This window comes from Grus americana, chromosome 4 (assembly GCF_028858705.1).
Source record: "Grus americana isolate bGruAme1 chromosome 4, bGruAme1.mat, whole genome shotgun sequence".
Lineage (NCBI taxonomy): Eukaryota > Metazoa > Chordata > Aves > Gruiformes > Gruidae > Grus > Grus americana.
In genome coordinates, this window is record NC_072855.1 from 1,919,153 (window position 1) to 1,934,025 (window position 14,873).

General features: G+C 53.8%; 2 protein-coding genes across 12 annotated transcripts in view; both read right to left on the reverse strand.

Annotated features, from left to right (window-relative positions):
- Positions 1-4,173, reverse strand: part of SFXN5 (sideroflexin 5) — a 98,749-nt gene extending 94,576 nt beyond the window's left edge. The window contains exon 1 of one of the 4 annotated variants that reach the window (XM_054825749.1): positions 4,045-4,173. In XM_054825749.1, the coding sequence (XP_054681724.1) occupies positions 4,045-4,101 (57 nt within the window). In that variant the 5' untranslated portion in view covers positions 4,102-4,173. Of the gene's footprint in view, positions 1-3,050; positions 3,351-3,613; positions 3,645-4,044 lie in introns of those variants that run through there. The other 3 variants (XM_054825750.1, XM_054825747.1, XM_054825748.1) reach the window with 3 other exon arrangements.
- Positions 4,174-8,193: 4,020 nt separating this feature from the next.
- RAB11FIP5 (RAB11 family interacting protein 5) overlaps positions 8,194-14,873 on the reverse strand; it is a 45,258-nt gene continuing 38,578 nt past the window's right edge. For 5 of the 8 annotated variants that reach the window (XM_054825743.1, XM_054825741.1, XM_054825740.1 and 2 more), the window contains 2 exons: positions 13,643-13,835; positions 8,194-12,540 (listed from right to left, as the gene is read on the reverse strand). In XM_054825743.1, the coding sequence (XP_054681718.1) occupies positions 12,331-12,540; positions 13,643-13,835 (403 nt within the window). In that variant the 3' untranslated portion in view covers positions 8,194-12,330. Of the gene's footprint in view, positions 12,541-13,642; positions 13,836-14,873 lie in introns of those variants that run through there. The other 3 variants (XM_054825744.1, XR_008577168.1, XR_008577167.1) reach the window with 3 other exon arrangements.

Consider the following 14,873-nt stretch of genomic DNA (forward strand, 5'->3'; position numbering starts at 1 on the left):
TCTTGGCAGCCACGGTATGCAAGTAGCAAGCCATTAAGCTCCCGAGAGGCGTATCAAATCAACAGCATCTTTATCTGTGTGTTATTGCAGGGGTTACCTTGGATGTAGGAGGCACGTGTTTTTGCTAAGAGAGGTAATAAACCCTGGTTGTACTTTAAACTTACCAGATAAAGGCATACGAAGAGCAGAAAATAATGATTTTTAGCACTAACGTCCTTCTAAGAAATTTCTGAGATTAGCACGTGTTGAGTTCCAACGTTTAAAATATCTGCAAGGTCAAGCTCTGACAACAGCACATCTCTAACGATGCTGTTAATACTGCAGTCACGGAAATGGCACGTTTGGCCAACAGAATAAAACATCCCAAGCGCATCACATACTCCATGACCCTACGTACACACTGACCTGTTTAAGAGATAAAAGGTATTTATGGTTCTAGTTTGGGTTTAATCCCCTTTATTTCCCTCTCTTTCCCCTGAAAGATCTAAGAACTCTGACTTTTCTTTTATTATTATTATTTCCTACTTAGCAGAGAGGACAAGAGATGCTCATGACTTCTTGTTGAGATGACCACCCTCCACTCCAGCTGCGAAGGAAGTCAGCTCACCTCTTGCTCGGTTTCCCCCTGCGCCTGCAGTCCTCCTGCGCTAGCTGAGACAGCCTCACGTCACTTTTTAGAGGGCTGACCCCAATAAAAACACCAGGGTTTAACTGGTTGCTATCTTTCCCCACCAGTTAACACCTCTGGTTAGCAAACAACCACACCCACACCTTATTTAGACCCTTGCTGAAAAGAGTTCCTCTGACAGAGAAAAAGAAATGCATTTATTTTGCCCAGGGTGAATGCCAGGGATACAGGCAAAAACTCCAGAGCGCTGGGAACAGACATTTAGAGCTCTGGCTCTAGAAGACGGAGCACTTAGCAAAACCTTAAAGAAAGAAAGAAAAAAAAAAAAAAGAGTATGCCTAACAAATTAGAACTACTCGTCAGAAAATTAAGTCCTTATCGCACATTCTCAAGCTTAATGTCCTCATTTCCTCTTTTACCTAAAAATAGCCTGCTTCCATTGGGAGGAAGAGGCTCTTTCCAGTAAAGAAACAAGAAAAAAAACAAAAAAGGTGACTCGACAGAATGCCACTTACTTGAAAATCAAGAAAAACAAGTGAACTGCAAAACAAGGGATGGGAAGAAGGGAATTTAATAACCTCCGGAGGTGGTGCTGGGCATGGACGCCTCCCGCCCGCTGTCCTAAATTCTGCTCAGCTGCTTTCCGGGGGCTCTGGGTCATGGCAGGGGAAGGAAACCACCGTGTCTCCTCTGAACCAAATCCCCAGGCAGCTGAGTTCACTCTCCAAGGTTTTTGTTCCTAACACACAACTTTTCCTTGTTTTTCCACCGACAGGGACAAAGATGCTTAGCAGAGCTCCCTGCATCTCTCCCAGCCCCAGTTTTAGTCAAATCTCCCCTTGAACAGCCCCAGACCTGCTCCCAAGCAGCATTTCAGAGGAAAAAGTAAATGCTGTCATCACACGGCGCTGCGCCTAGAATTTAAACAACCACCCGAAGCGTCACTAATCCCTTCCAAAACAAGTAAGGCATCCTTTGTCAGCCGGACAGCTAAAGCCGAGATCTTATAAACAGACAAAACCCTGCAACAGGCTACTGAAAGAACAGGAAAGGCAGAGAGCTACTGGGAAACACACCAAACAGTTGATGGAAAAGGATTCTGGCGTTTAAGGTCCGCCGATCCCTCGGGCTCATGTAGGTGTTCTTCCCCAACACCGGAGGCTGAAGTTTGGTAGCAAACACCAAGGTCAAGATAGGGAAATAAACAACCGTTAACTGTCCGACCCAAAGATGAAGGACATCGGCTCTCCCACGCGATGGGAGCAGGCTCGTGGCTGCAGCGCTGATGGGGCTGGCTGCTGCGTCCCAGCCCAAGCAGAGCCGAGCACAGGACCCGACCGGGTGCCCTAACCCCCACCAACACTCCAGCCTCTCTTGCTCTGCGGCCCCACAGCACTGCCGGATCCCAAACCGAGATGTCCAGCCACACTGCCGACAGAGCAGGAGAAAGCAGGGGAGTGCAGGGTGAGAGCCGGCAGGACACCAGCACTGCGACCCATCCATCAGCTCCCACCAGACCTCTGTGCTGCTTTGCAGGAAAGTTTACAGGAAAGGAATAAAAACACTATAGAAGAGAAGGGGAATGACTTCCACCGCTCGGTGTGGCCCTCTAGCAAAGCACCCCCAAACCATCCAGCCCAAGGCTGCTTTTGCAGACGAACAACCCTCACCCCGGATCCAGCCTGCGGCGTAAATGCACCCGGCTCATCTCCCATGAATGGCAGCAAGGAGAGAGGACGTCGCGCTCAAACGCGCACGCAATCATTAACATCCTGCCATACCCCTCGAAACATTTTCTAAATGTTGCTACAAGTGACAGTCGCTCCTTAATGAACAGAACGCACCGATTCTGTGCCTGACTCGCTGCCAAGTGTGCCTCGAATCATCTGTGGTGTCTAGAAGGGAGTAGTGTCTCCTCCTCCTCCTCTCCTTATTAAAAAGCTCTGTCTCCCCAGCCTGAGCATCCCTCGGCTCACGCAGCTGAGCAGGCTCCCAGCACGGGGAAGTCACCCCTTCCTTACTGCGGGGGATCTGTTGCTCCGAGGAGGTCCCACCACGACCTCCCAAACAGGGGTAAGGCAGCGGGGGAAGAGACACATAGATCCACCGCCAAGAGCTGCCCCCGCCATGGGAACTCAGCAACTGGACTTCTCAGCAACCCAAACGGGTGGCTTCAGTCAAGCCAAGCTCTGCAAGCTGCAATTAGCAACTCAGATGGTTGGCAGCTAGCGGTCCTGTACAGATTTCGTGTGGATGGTGGGAAAAGAGTCTCCTTGGAGATCGCGCCAATAGCGGGGATACACACCCCCCTATTCACGAGCAGGCTCCTACTACTCATTCTTGATTTGGTAGTTGCAATGGCTCACTGCTCTCCAGCGGGGTCTTACCCAGCTCAAGAGCAATTGAAGTAGGTTTTATGAACCTTGTCAGCTGGATCAGAAGCCCGACGTGGCTCCACGAGAACGAGGAGCGGTCTTTGTCGGCTGCGCTGTGGCGGAGACCCCGGGGACAGCTCGTGGGCAGAGGCTGCGGAAGGCGGCAGAGCTGCTCTGACCCCGCGCCAGGGATGGCTGCTGCGGGCTGCAGGCCTTCCTCGCCATTCCCCAGTCACCGGTACGGAGGACGGGACGGCTCTGCCGTGTCGGTGCCGCTTCCTCACCTCACACGTCGTCCCAAACCGCGTTTCCTCGGCGGCCACCCCAGCCGCCACACACGACGCCATTTCAAGAGCCTCAGCCCCTGCCCAGCCACCACCCTGACACCGCAGAAGTGAGCCCGCAGCACCGACAGCCCGTTGTGAGGCGGCTGAAGCGCCCACCCGGGAGCGGCCCTGGCTCCCGCACCCACCCGGCCCCCCCAGGATCTTGCTCCCAGCCCAGGCCCTGCCCTGGAGGCCGTGCTCCCAGGGCAGCTCCCAACTTCCCTGCAACCTTGGGCTCGGCGTCACCCCTGCCAGGGCAGGGCCCAGCCCTCGCACTGCCCTACCGGGGAGGAAGGACGAAGCCGCGCCGTGCGCTAGCAGCCAGGACTCCCACCCAACCCCGCTGCCCTCCGCGGCGGCCACGGGGCTCGAACCCCCGGCCCTGGAGCTTCACGCTCCCCACCCCCCCCCAGCCCCGAGCCACAGGGGCACGGCGGGACGCGCCAATCACCGCCCGCCGCGGGAGCCGCCGCGGGGCGGGGGGCGGCGGCTCTGAGTGACAGCCGCGCGGCCCAACGGCAGGGGGGCTGCGCACCAATCAGCGCACCGCCCTGGTATAGGGCGGGGGGAGAGGAGCGGGGAGAAGGGGGTCTCTCCTCGGGGCGGGGGGGGGGAACGGGACATACAGGGCGCCGCCGCACACGGGGCAGGGGACAGCTCCCGCCGCCGGTCCTTGTCGTTCGTTCCCCCCCTCCCCTCCCGCCGGCGGCGGTACCTGCTCGAAGCGGGGCTTCCCCAGCTGGAACGGGGGGTAGTCCGCCGGTTCCGCCATCCCCTTCGCGCGCCGCAAGCGCCACTTTAAACAGCCTCCCCCGCCGCCGGGCCCCGCCCCTTGCGGCGCCGCCGCGCTGATTGGCCGCGGCCCACCGCAGCTCCCGCGCTGCACGCCGGGAAATGTAGTCCGGCGCCGCCCGGCGCCTCACGGGAGGCGGAGTCCGAGCGGCGGGAGAGAGGGGGCCGCTGGGATAGGGCGGCCCCAGCCCCGCCAGCCAATGGGGAGGGCGCAGAGAAGCGGGGCAGCATGGGAAATGGAGTCCGCAGCGAGGCGGGGCCCGGGGCACGACGGGAAACGTGTTTTGGCGGGAACCTGAGGGGAGTCCCAGGACGGAGTCGGGGGCGGCGGGGGGGGGGTTCGGGGCTCTCCTCGGGCCCAGGGGTGTGCGAGGGGTCCGGGCCTGGCTGGGCCCTGGGCTGGCTCCCCCTGCCCTGGCTGCCGCTGCTTGAGGAGAGCGGGAGGCCCCAAGGGAGCGGCCGAAGGGTTTGGGTAGAGCAGGGCCTCACAGCTGCTCCGGCACAGGGAGCCTCGTGTGGCGTCAGGGCTCTGCGAGGGCCGCACGCAGTGTACGTGAGCCTTCTGCGCCTCTGTTGCCACTTCTCCCTGGCTGTTCTCCTTCTCGTGAAGTAACGGTTTAATTTAGCAACCCACAGAGACATCCGAGGCAACCAGCCACGGCTGGATGACACAGCTCCGTTCCTCCTGCCTTAAAAGCACGTACACCTCATGGCGCGCGTTTCTGACCATGAGCACTCCAAAATGTCTGTCTTTTTTGAACGCAAACGCCGTTTTCTCAGTGACACCAACACGGCAGCCGGAATACAGGTGGTGATGGAGGACGCACAGGAACGTGATGTGGGTAGCAGATGTTTGCCTCAGTTCTGAAATTGTTTGAGCAAATAATAACACACAGAAAGGTGAAAGCCCCAAAGCTTCTGAAAAAACCCTCAAATTTCATCATTTCCTTGTGGAAACACATATTCTTTCTTTGATGGGAGCCTAACAATTGCTATTGACCTTTAAAATACGTGATTAAAAATAAAGAATAGGAAACCTGGAAATAATAAGTTTACTTTGATGCAGGCTTGATTTGTCCACTTCCTGAGCGTTAGGATTTGTGGAGATAAAGGCAAGGTCGTGCAGGGCTGGGGGCAGGACGGGTGCGAAGGCAGCGCTCTCCAGAATCCTCTTCTCTAGATTAGTGGAATAAGAAGTGTCTGGCCCTTCAAATGCCGGTGAAATTGTTTGGAGGATTAGGATCAATTCTCTGAGGAAGAGCAAAGGGCCAGCAAATAGACTGGAGATGAGGATGAAGCAGGGAAGGCGGTGTAAGAGGAAAGCTTGGCATAGCAGAAGTAGAGGCAACAGATTTAAGAGCAGGTCAGAAATAGATTTGCCATCTAAGGAGGAATTAAACAGTATACCTGAAAAAAATAAATCCTGTATTTTTTGCTACATAGGGAGAAATATGAACATCACAATGTTTTGCTGTCGGGATGCTGCTGCTCTGCTTCACGCATGTGGTGCTGATTTTTTTTTTCCACTCCCATTCCACCTGCAAAAGCAATTTCTGTTTTTAGGCTAATTCACCGCTGATCCCCTTCACTGAACCTCAAATCTCCTGCAGCTTCGGGTAGAAAAGGGACAGAAAAGGGGCCCGGCGCAGAGCCTGCCGCAGGTACGATACCTCCGGTCGTGTCCGAGGTTCTCACCCCATCGCAGCTGGGAGTTTGGTGGGTGAGAGGCTCCGTGAGCCTGGGCTGGGACCTTGTGCCGTCCCCTGAGCCTCGTGCTGTCTCGCTGCCGCCCTGCCTGGTCTCAGACTGCCCGCAGCCTTCTCAGCCCCTTGGCCACCTCTTCATGGCGGAGAGTCCCGTGGTGTCACTCGGGTTATGTGGGAAGAGGTGAATCATGCTTTACTGGGGCTTTACGCTGCCATGGGGGCAGACACTGTAACACACACCACGAGACAGCACCCTAAAGCGCACGTACGAACAGAAAAGTGACATTTTCTCATTTCTTTTTCCCTTAGTGTTAAAATCCAGTTGGTCCTTCCTGCCCTGCAGCAACCTGCTCCCTCAAGGTGCGAGGCTGCTGTCACCCCTCATCACCTCTCCTTTTGCCCTTTCCCTGCCTTCTTGTGTGCGGGCAAGGAAACGTCACCCTCCCCAGGAATGGACGGATGGTGAGTAAAGATCTGGTCCAACAACAACCTCTGCTAACTGGAGTAAACTGCTGTCCTTGTACAGCATCCTCAGAGTTAATGGCTTGCTTAATTAACGGAGGCTGCAGTGCAGAGCACTGCCTGACCAGGGCAGGGTTTCACAGGCCTTAAACCTCCTTTAAAGCCCCTCCCCCAGCACAACCACAGTGCTTGGAGCTCTATTTTGCCGCTGCCCTTCTTATCCCTCCGCTCGTGGTACAACATCAGTCTTTATCCTGAAGAACAGCAGCGTGTTATTTGGATTTGCTTTCTTCTAGGCAGGGTCTAACGCTGCTTGCATCCCTAACGCTGTCTTAAAAGGAAAAATAAAAGCAGTTTGCTGTGACTGACGCTTTACAAGGCAACTCTTCTTTTTCTAAAGGTTTCATCGTGTACTGCGCAACAGTAAACGCAGCAAAATCATGAGGGGTCTCTATAAATATGGATGATAACCCAAAACTCTCCTTCTCTACGCAAGGGAAATCCCCCTCCCTCCCATTACAGCTAGAGCCAGATAATTGATACAATCCCTAATGTTGACACACTAAATGTTTTGTAACAACAGAGGGGAGAGAATCTGTTTATCTAAAACCCCATTTGGAGTGACATAAGACTATCACTTTTTTGGTTAAATACCAGAAAGAATATCAATTCTTTGGCTGATATCAATCTAACCAGATCCATTTAGACTGACAACTCGCGTTTCCCTGGTTTGGGGAAGGAGGAGGGGGGGAGTTTTGCTTCCCCAGATCAAAGACTGTTAAGTCCACACTGATGTTTCTTTCCATTTTGGTGGGGGGACGTACGGGTCCCCCCACCCCCAGATATCGAGTGAGCTTCTCTAGAAACAGAGGGTGATTTGGGGGTCTCAGACGGCCACCCCACCCATGACAGCTGGCTGCGGGGCTGGGTTGCCTGCTGGCTCGGGGAGAAAGTCACAGGAACATTTCTTGTCGGCTTCCATCTGTAAAGCCAGATTTTAAGAAAAACTTGCGGCGGGCAGCAAAACTCAGGCTTCGAACAACAAACCCAGCCAGTTCTTCCTGCAGGGACAGGAATGATTTGCATCAGTCCCGAGCCTGCGCTTAAGCTTTCAAGCAGGCAGAGACACCCGATGTCATCATGTACAGCAGTTTTAGCAGCACTGTTTTAAAATCATCCTTTTTTTTTTTTTTTTTTCTCCAGTTGCCCCAGCCTCCCGCTGACTGCTGCTCTGCTCTACCCCCTGCAGCCAGGGGAACCCGTGCCAGCCCACTTGTTTGACTGCCTTTTCCTGAGGTAGTCTTTCAGAGGGTCACAGTTCAGCGCCCTGACCCTGCGGAGCAGCGTGCCAAATGTTTCCCCTCCCCAGCCCATCCAGGCTCTCAGGGCTAACATGATCCCCCAGACAGGTGCTGAGCTCGCTAACGGCCTGCGATCCAGCTGGAAGAAAAATAAACCAGGATTAGAGCTAGCCAAACCTCTTCTGTTGGAGCAGCAAAGTCATTTACCGCAGCTTAAGGGGAGTTAATTTTTTGGAAGGAAAAAGGCCCGAATGGAGAAAGAAGGAGGCTTTGAGAAGGGAAACGGGTGGGAGGCAAAGGTCTGGGCTGGGGCTCAGCCCTGTGCCAAGCTGAAGTTGCTGTGCAGAGCGGGGGATGCAAGTGCTTTGTGCCCACCGAGGGTGGGTAACGGCTGCCCACTGCCCTGGGAAACGGCACCAAGGGAGCCGGGTTTCCTCACCAGGCACCGCACGGTAGTGGGTGCTTGGGGACCGTTAATGATGCTGGAAAAGCTGCCGGAGGAGTTGGACACCGTCATCCTACTTCAGAAAATAAACAGATAAATGTCACTCACTGTCCAAGTGCTATCAGCACAGACGCTGTTGTCAATAAATCAGAAGTATCTAGGAACAGCTTGAACAACTTTATTTTTTTTTTTTTAAAGTGCTTAAAACGTAAATAACAAGCTCTTTATAAACATCAGTTGCAACTATTAAAACATGAAACACACAGAACCCACTTCCTGCGTACACAAAGTACAGGGAAATCAACAACTCCAAAAACCCCGATGCTTCTCTCTCCCCTTTTGGGATGTTTTTCCACCCCACGTTTAGAACACAAAACACACGGCGGTTTCTTCACAGACAAGTCGTAAGGCTGAGTCTACGTGACACTTCAGTATCCACATCCTTTCAGGTTTGTTCCAGTTTAAGGATATACCTTTGTGGTTCTTCTGGCCCATAACTCTGAGCCAGAAGGGCCAGTCAAGGCAAAAATAAATCACTTGGCCAGAGTTCTTTAAAAGCAAGAAACCCAGTTGCAGGCTGAAAACAAAAGCTGAGCGCAGCTGTGAGCAACAAGCACCCTGCGGAAGACCTTGTGAAACAGCTTGGAAAGGGAAGGACCAGGAAGCAAAAGAAAACCAGTAATTGTTATGGCCGTGTTTAAAACGGAACCAGCAAAAAGTCCATGAAAACCCTCTCGGCTGCTTGGTTCAGCAACGAGCAACAGCCCTCGGGCTGCTACCCTGCACGCTGAGCAGAAGAACTGCTCCCCTCCCTGTCTTTGCAAATAAATCGCTAAATAGGGAGATTTGGGACATGAGCAACTTGAGAATGTTTCCCCCGATTCTTTTTCTCATCTCCCCCTCTACAAGAATACATCTAGGTCCTCAAAACCATTTCCTGAGGTTTTAACAAAAAAATATTATACAGCCTCTGGCTTCAGTGCTGTTGTGTGGGGAAGAGAAGCTTGCTTTATGCAGAGAGTAAAAACTGTGGTGGGTGAAAAAAAAAACCAAAACCAAACCAAAACACAAACTTGCAGGACAGCAGGGTGGAAAAACGGAGAACGAAGACAGAAGCATCTTTAAGATGCCTTTTCCTAAACACAAGTTGTCATTTGTAGATACCTCTGAACTTCTAAACGCTCAGGGACAGACATGAAATGTCAGGACAGCCTTGGCTGTCGTCACAGCTTGGTCTTTTCCGTAAGCCCCGTCTCACGGCGATGCCAAGGTACCCGTGCCATACCCCTGCTTCGGCCCTTGGACACTCCCTGCTATCACCAAGTCAAAGCGAGAACGTTTCGGCCCCGCTTGCTCTGCTCCAGCCTCGGCTGAGACGGCGCAGGCTCCTGCCGCGGAAGGCAGTTCAGGGAGGGTGTTGCTCCGCTGCGATGGAGGCAGGTCACAGGAGGAAACACGTATTGCTGAAAAGGCCGTACACCCGATACGGCCTGCTGTAGCTGAGATTAACTTGAATAAAGTGCAAAACATTCGAGCTTTGGAGAGGGGAAAAAAAAAAAGGCAGAGCTGACTAAGGGAGAGGGGGGATTAGGGAGGCGGTGAGAGGCGATGGAAGAGGAGGGGGAGAAGGCAGGGAGGAGGGGCAGCAAGATCCCTATAAACATTGGCACTTGTGTGTGGGCAGCACCTGCAACGCTGATGGGGGAGAAGTCCCAGGAAGCCGCTATTTTGGAGAGAACAGAGAGCCAGCACAGGCCCCTGCCTCTCAGGAGATTTCAGCTCTACACCTGCCTGGCATAAGCCTTCAGCACCCCTGCCCAGCATCCCTGCCCCTGCTCCCCACCCTCCTTCCCGCACCATGACGCTCTTCTGGACTGCTCTTAGCTGTCCCTGCCCGCTGCCAGGTAAGAGGGAGAGCTTCTCCACAAGAGATATCCACCAGAACGGGAACCCAGCGCTCAGGCCATGGGATCTCTTGAATATATAGGCAGAGAGAGGTTTCTGGTGCTTTTCTATATGAAGAAACACCTGCCCTCAGACCCTCACATCTTACACCAGAAACAAAGTCCCCGCAGCAGAGACGCAGAGGGAGGAGGAACGCGAAGATGCAGGCAGAGAAGTGCGAAACCCCAGATTACTTCCTACAAGGGGCAGGTAGGAACTAAAGGCTCGTGGCAGGTACCTTCCCTGGTAACAAACCCTCCTTCTCCCATGATGGTCTACGGGCTAGATATGACCAAACGTTTTCAGAGACAGCAACACCAGATCTCCCTTCCAGCTGGTATCTCTAACCCTACAGCCTACTTCTCTGACCTCAGACTTTGCACCTGACCCAATACTGACTTTATCCAGCTGTATTTTGTCTTGGAACATTGGGCTTGCTCTGCCCCCAGCGTCATCTCAATATCTGTACTTCCCACACCACGTGAGCTGCCCGAGCAGAACTCCTGCCAAAGACCAAAAGCACAACCTGCGTGCAGGGGTGAGAAGGCTCTGCTGTCTGCGTTTAAAAATAAACTCACCTAGTGCGGATTAGCAGGCAAACGGAAGAGAAAGCTGCCTGCAAACTGAGAACTGGATTTCAGAGCCTTTTTTGGTAGGAAACTGCTATTGTTCTATCGCAAAAGGCACGATTTTTCAAAGTCGTGGTATGCATTGAAGCAAGTAAGGAAAAAAGAATATGAAGGTTTTAAAAGAATCCAGTAACTTTGGGAGATCTCCAGGAGAGAGAAGATGCCTTACATGTCCAAGACAGCTCAAGTCTCACGCCAACTGACCCTCTGCCTGCACGGGCACCTTCTCTAGCCCAAATCCTGGCAGAACGAGAGAGGGAGCAACACCCTTTCTACACCCTTCCACAGCATCTCCAAATCAAAAGCTGTGCTGTACTCCAGTGCAGCCGGGAGCATCGCTCACCAGCCTGAGGCTAACGTCATCTACGCTTGTTACACCGGGTGAATCAGAGGCCGTTAGATGGTCACTCAGCAGTGAGTAGCGAGAAGCGTTCAGCTCCAGAGAGAGCTGGCCTACAATGCCTACGGGTGGGCCCAGGCCACCAGAGACCCGACACTGGTGCGCGGATGAGATACAATTTGAGCGGTGTTTGGTACTAATACTGGCTTGAAGGGGGCCTGCGAGGATTACTGAATTGCTAGCTTTGACAGAGTGTTTGGCGGGCGTCTGACCTAGCAGGATGTCATGCATAGAGGTGGCTGGGCGGTCAGACCCCCTTCTCTGCACACGAGCTTCGGTCCCGATGGCATTTTCCTGTTGCATGGAGAAAGACGATACAAAGTCAATGGTGGGGTGCTGCCAGTGGAAAGCAATTCCTGCGGACGCAGGGAAGGGGGAGTGTAATACTGAGTAGAAAATTCAGCTGTGGTTTATACACAGAGTCCCCCACCCAGGGCACACTGGTGCCAGCCAGCCTGGTGACGGGTTGGGAGGTGTGCAAGATGATCTCCTGCAGTGCTGACGGTGCACAAACCATCACTGGCCCTTCTCCTGTATTGCGAGTTCAGTTTTGAGCTGGGGAACTGAGGCAGCATCACGACTCCGCATGCACATCGAAGGAACTGACACCGCTCACAATCAGGCGGTGACGCTGGCTTGAGTCATTTATGGCCTCTGACTCCGGCGCAGTGGCTTTGGGTAGCGTCTCCCATACGGTACTGGCACAACTTGGAGCTGGATCTTCAGACAGAGACCCTTTGTTTTGGGGTACAACATACAGGGCAGGAAGGGAAAGAGGCATCCAACAGTAGCCCCTTCCCCTAGCTGCCTGGCCGAGCAGACAGGAATGCTCGTAGATCCCTACTGAGTTAAGCATCCCTGATGTCATCAACCAATTTAACACCATTCACCAGCCAGGCTACACCACTTCAGAGAAAAAGAGATGTGGAAGAGTGCGGGCAGAAGAGCAGCAGGAGCAGGAGGTGGGTGAGGTGGTTGGTTTCCGGCTCTCAAATGTCTGTGGACCACTTAAAGCATTGGCAGGATGAGTGCCTGAGAAGATGCCGCTTGGTCACAACAGGAACCTGAGGAGGCATCTGCCTCCTGTGGAGGGCTCTGCTCCTCCCCACAGGGTGGGTGACAGCCCACCACCCTATAGCTCCCTGGAGCCAGAGCTGGGATAAGCTTGGGCTGGGGAGGAGCAGATAACCTGTCCTGCTAAACTCTGCGAACAGAAGCCACTGGAGCCCTCTTGTAAGAGGAGGGGAGGGAGCGCAGGGATGTTTGCAGCGTGTTTATTGGAGAAGTGCTGTAGGCAAGTGATGCTGGTCTCTGCGGAGAGGTTACTTGGTCTTGCTTTCCCCCAGCGGGATCTGGAGGAGCGTGGGAGACTGTTCCATGATGCGCACCAGCAGCTGGTCGATGTAGTTCTCCAGTTCGTGGATGTGCTCCTCCTTCTTGCTCAGCTCCTTCTCTCTCTGCAGCAGGAGCTGGATGAGTTCATCGTGGGTCAAGTGATAATACTTGGCTGACTGGTCCGGTACAGTGGGATCCTGTGGTACAAACCAAGAGGAACATTCAGCAAGTCAAATGAAAACTGCTGGTCCCATTAGCGTTTGCAAGGTGCAGCAAGAACCAAAGCAACCAGTATTTCCATGTCTGCCTGCTTTCCAAAACTGACCCGACGAGCCTGAGACATTGCGCAGCTATCACATCGTGTCTTTACAAAGTAGCTTTCCCACATGCCATGCAGTCGCCAAAACAATACTGGAGGCAGAACAACTGCCCAGACACCCAGCCAATGCAGCCCTCTCCATCGGCTAGAGGTGACTGCTGAGCACTGCCACCAGCTGAGTCATTTAACTGGTTTTCCCCAAAGATTGTGTCAAACCTCTTTCCCCCAGCAGTTAGAAGCTAAGGGCACGGGCACAACGGCGCCCGTTAGCCTGGCATAACAAGGCCTGGCATTAGCTACTTCCCCCTTCCCCAGTTCTCCAGCAGCAGGCCTGGATGACAGCAAGAGAAGAGAACTAAGAGCTGAAAGACCCCTCAGGAGCTCCCAGAGGACAGGAGCCCCGGAGGAGTCCACTCAGGTGAAGCCCAGCAGCAGCATTTTACATATCGAGTTGGGGAGGCAAACAGAGCAGCAGTAGACAAAGGGAAGGAGAAGGCAACCGCGTGAAACTGTGCGCCTCGACATATCACACAGGTATTTTGCTTGTCTCAGCATGCCAGAATTTAAAATACAGCCAGGCAAGCGGCATTTGAGCAATGCTCCAGGAAGCACTTTCCCTCTGTCAGGAGAAAAAACCCTTCAGGCCTTCAATCAGGCAGCTATCACATCCCCCATCTCTCAGGCCTTGCGGATAGCCAGGCATTCGCTCATACACTGTACAATAAAAACCCCAAACCGAAGCAAGCAACTGGAGGAGAACGATGGGGTGAGAAGGTCCAGCGGCCAGGTCATGGAGGAAGGGAGGCGAGTGGGAGGCTGGGCAACCAGGATCAAAGGGGTTAATACGCGTGGTTCTGCTCACACCATGGCAGGACCCTGTTCCACCTCCCCCAACACCAGTTTTCTGCACCTCTGTCACCAGCTACAGAACATCTCAAGCAGGTGGGAACGCAGCTCTCACCTCAGTGGTAGGTTCCTACCTTTAACATCTTTGAGTGTGTTTTCTCTGGGTGAGAGGATGGGGCCACAGGCTGGACACTGCTCGTGGTGACCGTCTTCAGCTTCTCCAGGCCATTGCTCAGAGCGGTCGTCAGGCTGGACCTGTGCTGCTGCTGCTTCTTCTCACTGGAGACCTCTTGCACCACAGTGCTGATGGGTTTCACTGGGTGAGGACTAAGGAGAACAAGAAGGTTGGACAGTTAACACCCTGCCGAGCTGGGGAGTGACGCTGCTGCCTCTCCCTACGGTTTTTAAGGGGATAGGACCCACTTATCAAATTTAGTCAGCTCCACACAGCTAAATCATCTGTGTCTGTGTTGCTCAAAGCTCGCCTGCTCTGAGGCGAGAGGGGAGAGCCAGCATCCTTCAGAGCAGGCAGCTCACAGCACCCTCCACCACTGTTTCCACCCAGAGATAAGATAAGGAGCCCCAGGACATGTGTTCAGCCAAGATAGAGTCAGGTCCCCATGCCCACAGCTACGCTGCTCCGTCCACACTGACGGGCTGTGGGTCCAAACTCCCGGCTGCCAGATGTTGGCACAGCCGGGGGAACGTAACCCAGGTCCAATGTAATTGGGGGCTGCTACAGCCACTGCCCAGAGGGACATTTTGCTGCCCAGGAACCCCCAGATCAGTGTCTGGGGTCACCACTGATGCTCCTGCACCACTGCGCATCAGTTCCTGCGCTGCCTCAGCCCAAGAACCAGACTCCACCTGCCTGGAAGACACCACAGAATTTGTCCCCCTCCACTAGCCAAGAGGGAGGGCGAGAAGATGGTGTCTGAATGCACCTTCTCTGTCACTTAAGGGGGAATTACATTTGCATTTCTTTTTGCCTCACTCCTCACCCAAAAGATTATTTCTGGGCTCACAAAGTGAGTTTGCTTTTCAGCGTGATGGAAAGAGAAGTGACCTGATGCTGTCCTCCCGCAGGGAACAGGCAGACCTGTGCACCGTACTCGTAAAATCTACCCAGGAGCTCTGCAAAGCCTCTGCACTCATCAGATGCAGCAGCCACCCTGCAAAGGGTGATAATCCCAACTGCTGAGGGTCCGAACAACACCGCAGGGGAAGGGGGACGACTTGCTGGCAGGAGCTCTCAAGCAGGGCAGCCAAGCGCAGTCTCTCTTTACAGATGGGGACCTCAGGGTGTTGGTGGGACGTGCTGCAGGAGGAGGAGTAACACCCACGGTCACTCCGTGAGCTGATGGC